Source organism: Myripristis murdjan, chromosome 17, assembly GCF_902150065.1.
Source record: "Myripristis murdjan chromosome 17, fMyrMur1.1, whole genome shotgun sequence".
Lineage (NCBI taxonomy): Eukaryota > Metazoa > Chordata > Actinopteri > Holocentriformes > Holocentridae > Myripristis > Myripristis murdjan.
In genome coordinates this window covers 14,284,485-14,292,971 of record NC_043996.1, presented here as the reverse complement: position 1 = coordinate 14,292,971, position 8,487 = coordinate 14,284,485, and the positions used below count along the sequence as shown (strand labels likewise).

At 39.8% G+C, this 8,487-nt stretch overlaps 1 protein-coding gene across 1 annotated transcript; it reads right to left on the bottom strand.

Moving 5' to 3' along the window:
* Positions 1 to 163: 163 nt before the first annotated feature.
* LOC115375063 (DBIRD complex subunit ZNF326) lies at positions 164 to 7,494 on the bottom strand. The gene is made up of 11 exons (XM_030074336.1): positions 7,337 to 7,494; positions 6,828 to 6,952; positions 6,352 to 6,460; positions 5,692 to 6,184; positions 5,084 to 5,159; positions 4,086 to 4,158; positions 2,983 to 3,130; positions 2,151 to 2,211; positions 1,923 to 2,053; positions 1,441 to 1,530; positions 164 to 394 (listed from the first exon to the last, which is right to left on the bottom strand). Exons 1-11 carry the CDS (start codon positions 7,411 to 7,413, stop codon positions 374 to 376), a joined length of 1,404 nt encoding a protein of 467 aa, XP_029930196.1. The 5' UTR covers positions 7,414 to 7,494; the 3' UTR covers positions 164 to 373.
* Positions 7,495 to 8,487: the final 993 nt, after the last annotated feature.

The following is an 8,487-nucleotide window of genomic DNA, read 5'->3' as shown; positions in this document are numbered from 1 at the left end:
TGATAAGTTGTGTGCAATGAATTTTGCATGCATAATTTAGAGACATTTGCATTTCTTTTATCAACTTTTAACTTCTCAAGGTGGCGACCAGGAAGGAAAAAGGCAAATTTGAAATGACTGTGCTTGAACAAGATGAAAAAAGTCCACACCACGTGCACAGAAATACTCAAGATGAACAAATTTATTGTGAAGCCCTGAATGGCACAGTAACCGCATCCTCTTCTAACCCAAACTCGTCTCTTAAACTATCAGTACACATGACTGAGTCACTGTCAGAGCTGTTATTCCTTTCCTGTGCGGTCGTTTGCAGTCCACTGTTCTTGATCTGTAGTGTGCAGTATCTCGGTGTTAACAATACTCAGGATGACTTCAGTCATTCGAATGGGTCGCGACCCTGAAAAGGAACACAAGTCAGGTTAGTAACAGCAGCACATTTGTTCTCACTGATCCTCTGATCTGTTTGTATCCTCAGGTGCAGCTGCATTCCTCGTAATTAAATCTAGTTGACCAGAGCTGAAAACAAATATACTATTTAAAGGCAGTCCAAATACAATTTTTACTTTACATCAAGACTACAATTTGCTCAGTAGGTCAGAAGATATGGTGGGGGATGAACTTCTGACAAAGGGTCACACTTGTTGAGCCAAAAACATTTTATGTATGTAAACGTATGCAAGTAATAATAATAAAAATAAATAAATAAATAAAAAGTAGGAAAAACTCAAGTGTGACCCTTTATTTCTAAGATGTTTGATAATTCAAAGGTTAATGCACCAAATATGCTTGGCACAGTGGTATAACAAAACAAGGATTCACTTCTGATTCATTCATTCTCTATTTGGCTTGTTTTTTAACCCTTATATGGCATTCGTTTTTTTGTTACACAGGGAGTCCTGCAGGATCTGGTGGACCCATTGCAAATTGGGGCTTTTAATTCAACATAATTTTTACTTCATCCCAATTGCAAGTAATATAAACAATACATATGTTTGTTGTTTGTGAAAACTGTCCCACAGACCCGAATACCTTATAAGGGTTAAACACTTCATAAAAGAGCTCCTCCCATCCCTGATGACCATCTAGGCTGAGCCGGCACCACAAACCCCAAGGACAAGCGCAGACAGTAAAATATATTGGTTGAAATTAAATTTCAACCAATAAAACCTTCACAAATCTTTAAACATCCTCTCTCATCCACCGATCCTTTCAAATAAAATTTGAAAGGATGGGGGGAAGTTATTCTCCCCCAAACTGATATCCAATTGGTTTTGCGCTTGTCCTGCCCCAAAATCCTGTTTCAACAGGAACTACATAAAATAAAGAAAGTCCTTTTCATGGGGTCTTTAATATTGCCACAATATCAAAGTCAAGGTATTCAGACAAAATACAGACATTTGATTTTTTCCATATCACGCAGCCCTATTCACTTCTGTAAAGTACCTCAAGAAAATGTTCAAACTGAGGCTTCAGCTCCTTCATCATAGTTTCTGCCTTGGCAAGGCTCGCCCGTCTCTGCCACAGTTCAAACTCCTTCAAGAAAAGAAAAGAAACAAAAATCGTCACTTTAACTTATGGTGATTGGTGCTGATGTTGTGAAGAAAATCTCTGCACACCCGAGTGTGTGGCAGGTGCAACTTGAAAACAGTGAGAGGAACTCCTGCACGCTGTCTTGCTCACTGCTGCATCATTTATTATAGATTAACGTTTCGGTCTGTCCAACCTTCATCAGATGCTGATGTTGAAATTGCAAATAATGAAACCTTTAACTTGCAGCAAACAAGAACAAAAACTTAATGTTACAGAGCAGCGGGCAAATATGATGATTTTGACACCATCAAGTCTTTTATCCAGTTCATCTTCCACCCAAACTTCTTTTAACCAAAATCCTCCTGTCAAATGTCTCAAACAGCTGCCGGTGCTACCTTTTTGTTGCAGAGATGTTCCTGAGAGCTGAGGTGTTTCTGCACCGAGGACACTGATGTGGAGACATAGACTTTGCAAGCTGCACAGTGGAACATTTCCACCTTCGTCATGTGATCGTTTTCCCGAAGCGCTGACAAAATAAGAATCACACTGTATTTAGGCAGAAAGAGGAGATCTTCATAACAATGCATTTCTTTCACACTTTGCAGCGACTCCAGGTTATTTACCTTCAATTGCACTTTCCTCTATGGCCTGACTACACTGTCGAACTTTGAACAGCATGACTTCCTGCAGACATAAAGGAGGAGGGGGGCAAAACAAGAAGCTGAAAACAAGAAGAAGAAGCTGAGGTCTAACAATAGTACAGTGTAGAGCAGGCCAAGGATCAATCATCTGTGACTGCAGGAAGTGCTGCTGCAGGACAGGTATGTCACACTCTGTACCAGTGAGGCATGCTGTTGAATTAAATATGATCTACATGAACCTGATGTTGCTTTTCTCAAAGTCAACCAACCTTGAAAAAGTGGCTGATTATTCCTGAGCGTAGATCCTCATTTTCAGCCACTTTTTGCCACATACACTTATTTTTTTGCTGTTTCTGAACAGTTTGCCTTGCTGTGTTGTGTTACAAATACAATGAGACACTTTTCAAAAGTCCATTTAGTTCTTTTTTATTGCAATTGCAAATATGCCCTTTTCCCTTCTTTCTTATGTTAATCATCACAATTTCTCACTTCTGTGGGTTGTAGCTGAAAATCATTAAACCTTTGCACTGCCAAGTACAACTACACATTCTCATTAATTTCTTTCTCAGTATTAAACCTTGTAATTGTTTTTGTTAATTAAAATTGTTTATTCTGTACAGTACTGTGCAACTTTGGTTTTAAAATTGTTGTATAAGTAAATTATTACTGTTGCTGCTATCTACATTTTCCCAGCCAGGAGTATTCAAAATAGTTACCATCCACACTGCCACACTGCGATGACAACTTGAGGCTCTTGATCAATTAAAGAACTTCTGCAGAGTGCATTTATCCATACAGTGTTGTATCATCTTACCTGTAGGAAGGCTATAGTCAGGTCATCACAGTTATTCTGCTGCTGGACGTGCTCCAAGATGTCCCAGTGGCTCTTGCTCTCCAGGTGATCCTCCAGCTCTTGCATCTTAGCCACCTCAACATCACACAGATCGCAAGTGAATGGGCTCCTACGAGAAAAATGTTAAGACAAGACATTCAATTTTCCACACCACTGACCGTTTAAAAACAAGCAGCCAAAAGTCTTCAGGCAAGCTTGAGACGCCTTGCAAAGTCAAGGTTTAAGAACAAAAAGTTTGTAAAATGAGGCCCCCAAGAACATGAACAAATCCCTCTTAAAGAGATAGTTCAGGTTCTTACCCATGGTTTGTCAGCTCTTTCCCGAGCGCCTCACTGGTTGTTCTTCTCCACCATGAATGAAAAACATCTGGCCCAGCAAACAACACAATTTTAAGCGGAAACCCAAAGCTGAAAAAATGTGTTGCTGTCCTTCAAAAAACATTTTACAGCTCTCGATCACTACTCAAAATTGTGACCGCTCTATCACATTCATTTTGGAGAACAGTCCCGGTGGAGGGCCCATTCTCACGACAGGGAAGAAGTCGATGGGTTGCATTTGTATGGAGAACCAAATGCCACTATATAGGTAAGAACCTAAACAATATTATGAACTTCAACAATATTAAGCTACAACGTTGCGTTTAAAGTAATCTGTATTTCAAATCTGAAAAATGACAGGGGACAGCTAACAAGTTTCACTCAAGGACCATTACAACATTACTGTATAGTTTATTAGTGCACTGGTGTTTCTTTTATTTTTCAGTATTTCCTTTCCATAACGGCCTTCCTTGCAAGCCTTAACTTTTAAACCATCCAATATGACATTGTGTCTAATGGTAAATGTCATTTTCACTACAAGAGCTGAAAGCCCTGTCTAAAGCAGTATGTATTTATGTAATATTTCTGTCAACATGCACATGTGGGTGCGGTCAGTCAGCATATCGTGGTCAGTAGCTAAATGCCACAGTTTCTTTCAGTATAAAATACATGCTCGAGCATTCATTTCCTCTGAAACCACAAATTCGGAACATGAAATAATGAAGTATTGGCATTCTTGATGCTTACTTTTCAATTTCCCTCATCAGGCTTGTGCTTTTGTTCCTTGTCACTTCTGTGGAAGGTGAGATTTGGTTCACTCCTATAAAGTAAAATTATACACAGAATCACTACAAATATATAGTTTTACTATAGAGAAAAATACACAGCAGAAAAGGTAATAAAATAACTGAAATGGTACATATAATATAATGGGCTAGTAATTCAAAATGAATGTATATCATCTTTTAACAGAATCACATTGTGATGAAATTATGATACTGCGTTACAGTGATACACAATGCTGTTGTCTACATTAATGATGCAAAGTAAATGAAATTAAAATCTCACAGTAATGGAACTGAAAAAAATATGCAACATTATGTGGTAAAATACAGTTTGATCATACTTACCATTTTAATATGCAGTTCAGTGTGTTCAATTTATGTAACATTTTTTGCATGTTAGCAAAATATTAATATATATTGATTTGCATTGATACAATTTGTTTGGAGTATGGTGATGTTAGTTTTGGTCAAGTTGCCCAGCCATAGGTACATATACTGTATCCATCACTTTACTCACAGTTTTAAAACCCCATTCTCAGGAAGCTGATTTAAAACTTATAAACAAAGTGTAGCAGACACACACATCCCATAAAATGTCAAGTCAAGCGCTGGACCAATGAAAAACTGCATTAAACATAAACAAAGGTCCGCTCACTGTAACTCCTATGTATGTGCAGTTTATTCAGACATCCAAAAAAAGAGTATTTTTAAGTACAAAAGTGAGTATTTTAAGCACAAAACCATTCACAAGAACCTCAACAGTTTAAGTTGAAGAGCCAAAGACTACAACTAGCCAAAACCACCCAAAAAGTAAAATGGCTCAGTGATAGCATATGGAATCTCACCTTTAGTTGCATAAGTTGACAATAAGATAATTTAATATGATTTAGTGTGTGTGTGTGTGTGTGTGTGTGTGTGTGTGTGTGTGTGTGTGTGTGTGTGTATTTGACAGCTTCTTACCTTTCCCAGCATATCCCAACAGGTGCTGATAGTCGACTTGTACCCTTGGTGGAGACAATCTAACAGTTGTGGCCCTCTGCAGAGAACAGAAAGGACAAGGCTGACTGGTATGAAAAATTAGTCATAACTGCTCAAGGAAAAGACAAAAAATGATTGTTCCTCTTTTAACCTATTACACCATATAGGCCCTGTATACTGTTGAGCAATGCCAAACTCTACTTCACATTTAATCACAGGGCCCATACTTCAAGAAATAGTTCATCCCAAACTGTAATTGTTTTTTAAATTTTTTTTAATTTTTTTTTTTTTTTTTTGGATAGAGGTTACAGTACCTTAATTTGACTGTCCTATTTGTTGAGTCATTTGAACAATATTTCTGACAGTGTTTGAAAGCAGCACCCACTCGCTGAATAGAGACTGTGCAGCAGTGTGAGATAAGTGCAGAAAATTGAGGAGACAATACAGTAAATATTAGACACGGGTGCAATCACTCAGCATCACATGGCTCGAATTATGCTGCATGAAATTGTTTTAAGTCATTTTCCCCACTTTTTAGAAAAAAAAAGTTGTGCTTTTTATACATAGTCTTACTGATCATATGAACATACCTCTCCCCTGTACTCAGGCACTGTCATCCTGTCTTCCCCACTGGTCCTCTGTCCACCATACGATGCAGGGAAAAGTGTGGACCTTCCTGACGCAGGCATCAGCCGGGTGGAGCCAAGGCTGAGTCTGTCAGGGCTGAATCCTCTGTGGTCAAGAGGCCTGTTAACTGAGCCATAACCCGGTCGATCAAGTGCCTCTGTCTTAGGGCTATACGACCTTCGTTCAGGCAGTCTGTTATTTGGACTAAGACTTCGGCAGTCGTTGGCTCTGCTTTCAGGGCTAAAATCTCTCCCATCACAGAGTCTGTTCCCTGGCTCAGAGTAGGACAAATCCCAATGGTTGTCACGACAACCTCTGCTTGGAGACGAGCGTTTATATCCACGATGTCCCCGGTCGTTACCCTGCTCAGATCGGGAGTGTTTGTCCTCTTGGCTCGGTGGCATCTCGGGCTCAGACTCGGATGACACAGGATCATAGGGGTCATAGAGCTCGCTCCTGAAGGACAGAGAGGGGCAGTGTTATGTGTGCCTGTGTGTCTGTAACCCACTTTCCCGCATCACAGCATAAGCATTTCATGTACTGCCTGAAACTATATGGACCAACTGTGCTAACACATCACCATTAATCATTATCTGTACTTTAGACATAACTGACAGCCTTACTTCTCTGAACTGCTGGCACTTTTGTCTTGAGAGTTGGCTCTTTTTTCTTCAGGACTAGGTTCTCCTGCTGGTTTGAATGTAGACTTCCATTTACTAGTGGCAGGCTGCGCTGAGTATTACAAGAGAGAAAGCAGAAATTAAAACAAGATATTTTGCAAGACAGGATATTTTCATAGATAGGAAATGACCCAGCCGCCTCTTGAATATAGTGCTGACTGGTAACCAAAAGGAAGTGCTGTGCTTTGGTTATGTCTGTGGACTATACTGAAATATGTCCAGTGTTTAAGACAGAATCTGACATTATAATTCCCACCTCTGCATAATTTATTTTCTTTCACAATTCCTACATGGTTTATATCATTTGTAGGCATAAAAACTTGGGTGCTTGGTGAACTAGAACTTTAATGACTGCCTGTTTCTTGTGGGTCTCCCCAAATAACACCAGTGACAACAACACTGTATCCGGATGAACTAACCTGCAGTTTCGTGGCTGGCTGGTTGTTTGATAGGTGCTTTGTTGCCCGTGCTAGATGACTGACTGCTGATTATCGCTGCCCTCATTGGCGTGTACACCATGCCCTCTCTGTACTCTTGGGGTGCTCTGTCAACACAACAGTGAAGTAAGTGAGAACAACAGCACAAAATCTTTCACAATGGTGGGAGCATCAGAGCTAGCAGCCCAGCTAGCGAGCGAGCTAGCTTGTGTTTGCGGCTTAGCTTAACGTTACACCGGTGCACATCCACCAAACACCTCAGTGACGAAGAAACTCAGTGTTTATTCGCCTTGTATTCTGTTTTTTTTTTTTTTTTTTTTTTTTTATCAAAAGAAACACTTCCTAGCAAGACTTCCAATAAATACCAGATAGTGCCAGATACCACGGACGTAACGAGCCTCTGGTGCGATTTGGAAACCTCAAACTTTGTGACACGTTCAAAGCTGAGCTGCGTCGCCTGGGGCCGCAGAGAAACGCCAGCATTAAATTACCTTCCAGTTTGCTTTTGTTGGTACACTAGGTTAGCTATCCCTGGACTGCTGAACGGAACAATATTGGGCCGGTTCATTTTGTACCAACATTTAAAGACGTCTGGAGATGAAAACAGTGCTGCCTAATCTCGCGAGAGAAACAAGCAACCGGGAGAGAGACCCCCTCCCCCCCGCACCCTCCTCCCCCCCGCACCCTCCTCCCAAAAGCGACTAGGCTGATTATTTCAAAAATATAAATAAATAAATAGCCTACTCTAACCTGTAATCGTACATTTTATTGTTTTTAATCTGTAAATAAGTTAAACAAATCCAACCGACCAGATACAAATGAAGACTGATAATAAATGAATGAATAAAAATGAATGTTAAGATTTTTAGATAACAATCTAGCCAAGTAATTTCATCAGCGAATGCAAAACTCAGAATAAGCACCCCAAAAAGTACCCTCAGGCTAGAAATATTGGTAAGCGACTTTACGGGGAAAAAAGCTATAAGTCGCTTAGAATAAGCGGACCTGGCAACAGTGGAGATAAACCCTGCACCTCAGACCAGAGTGCTGTGACCTCTGTTTCTCACAGGTATTACAACACCTCCAGAAACTCCCACCACACCAAGAAACCTCCTTGCTGCATCAATCTGCCAGATATTATTTCGACTCCAGCGGTAGTTAGTTACCTTTGCCAATTAAAGGCAATAGCTAGCACATACTCACTCCTGCCGACAGATGGCAGCATTTTCCAACTGTATTAGACCACGTAGTGCGCCCTCTGCAGGTTGTGTCAACGAGGCTCTGTCAGAGACTCCTAACCAAGGTATGCAGCAAACACCCACTTCATAACATCTCCAGCATTTCATATGGAGGTCCTAAAGAATTTTATTTAACTGAATGAACCTTTTAATCACCTGTACACAAACAGCAACATAAAAAAACATTAATGAACGGAGTGACATGTAGCAAAATTAAAACATTAAACACTGGGCCACTGAAAGTTTATTATCATGTCATAGAATAATTAAACAAAGCAAGAAAGACCCCCTTCTGATTTTTTTTTTTTTTATAAGTTCTATTTTAATGTACAATTGTAAAACTGTTTCAAGTATAGGTGGCATCATAAGAATGAAGAGACAAAAGAGTTGTCCTTAAGCAAACA

What these genes read in the sequence shown, in the direction of transcription:
- LOC115375063 (XM_030074336.1), bottom strand. Translation starts at nt 7,413, where the DNA reads ATGAACCGGCCCAATATTGTTCCGTTCAGCAGTCCAGGGATAGCTAAC. An exon ending in CTGATGAGGGAAATTGAAAA is followed by an intron (nt 3,131 to 4,085) that starts GTAAGCATCAAG and finishes TTTTTCTCGTAG; the next exon opens with GAGCCCATTCACTTGCGATC. An exon ending in AGTTTGAACATTTTCTTGAG is followed by an intron (nt 395 to 1,440) that starts GTACTTTACAGA and finishes GTTCCTTTTCAG; the next exon opens with GGTCGCGACCCATTCGAATG.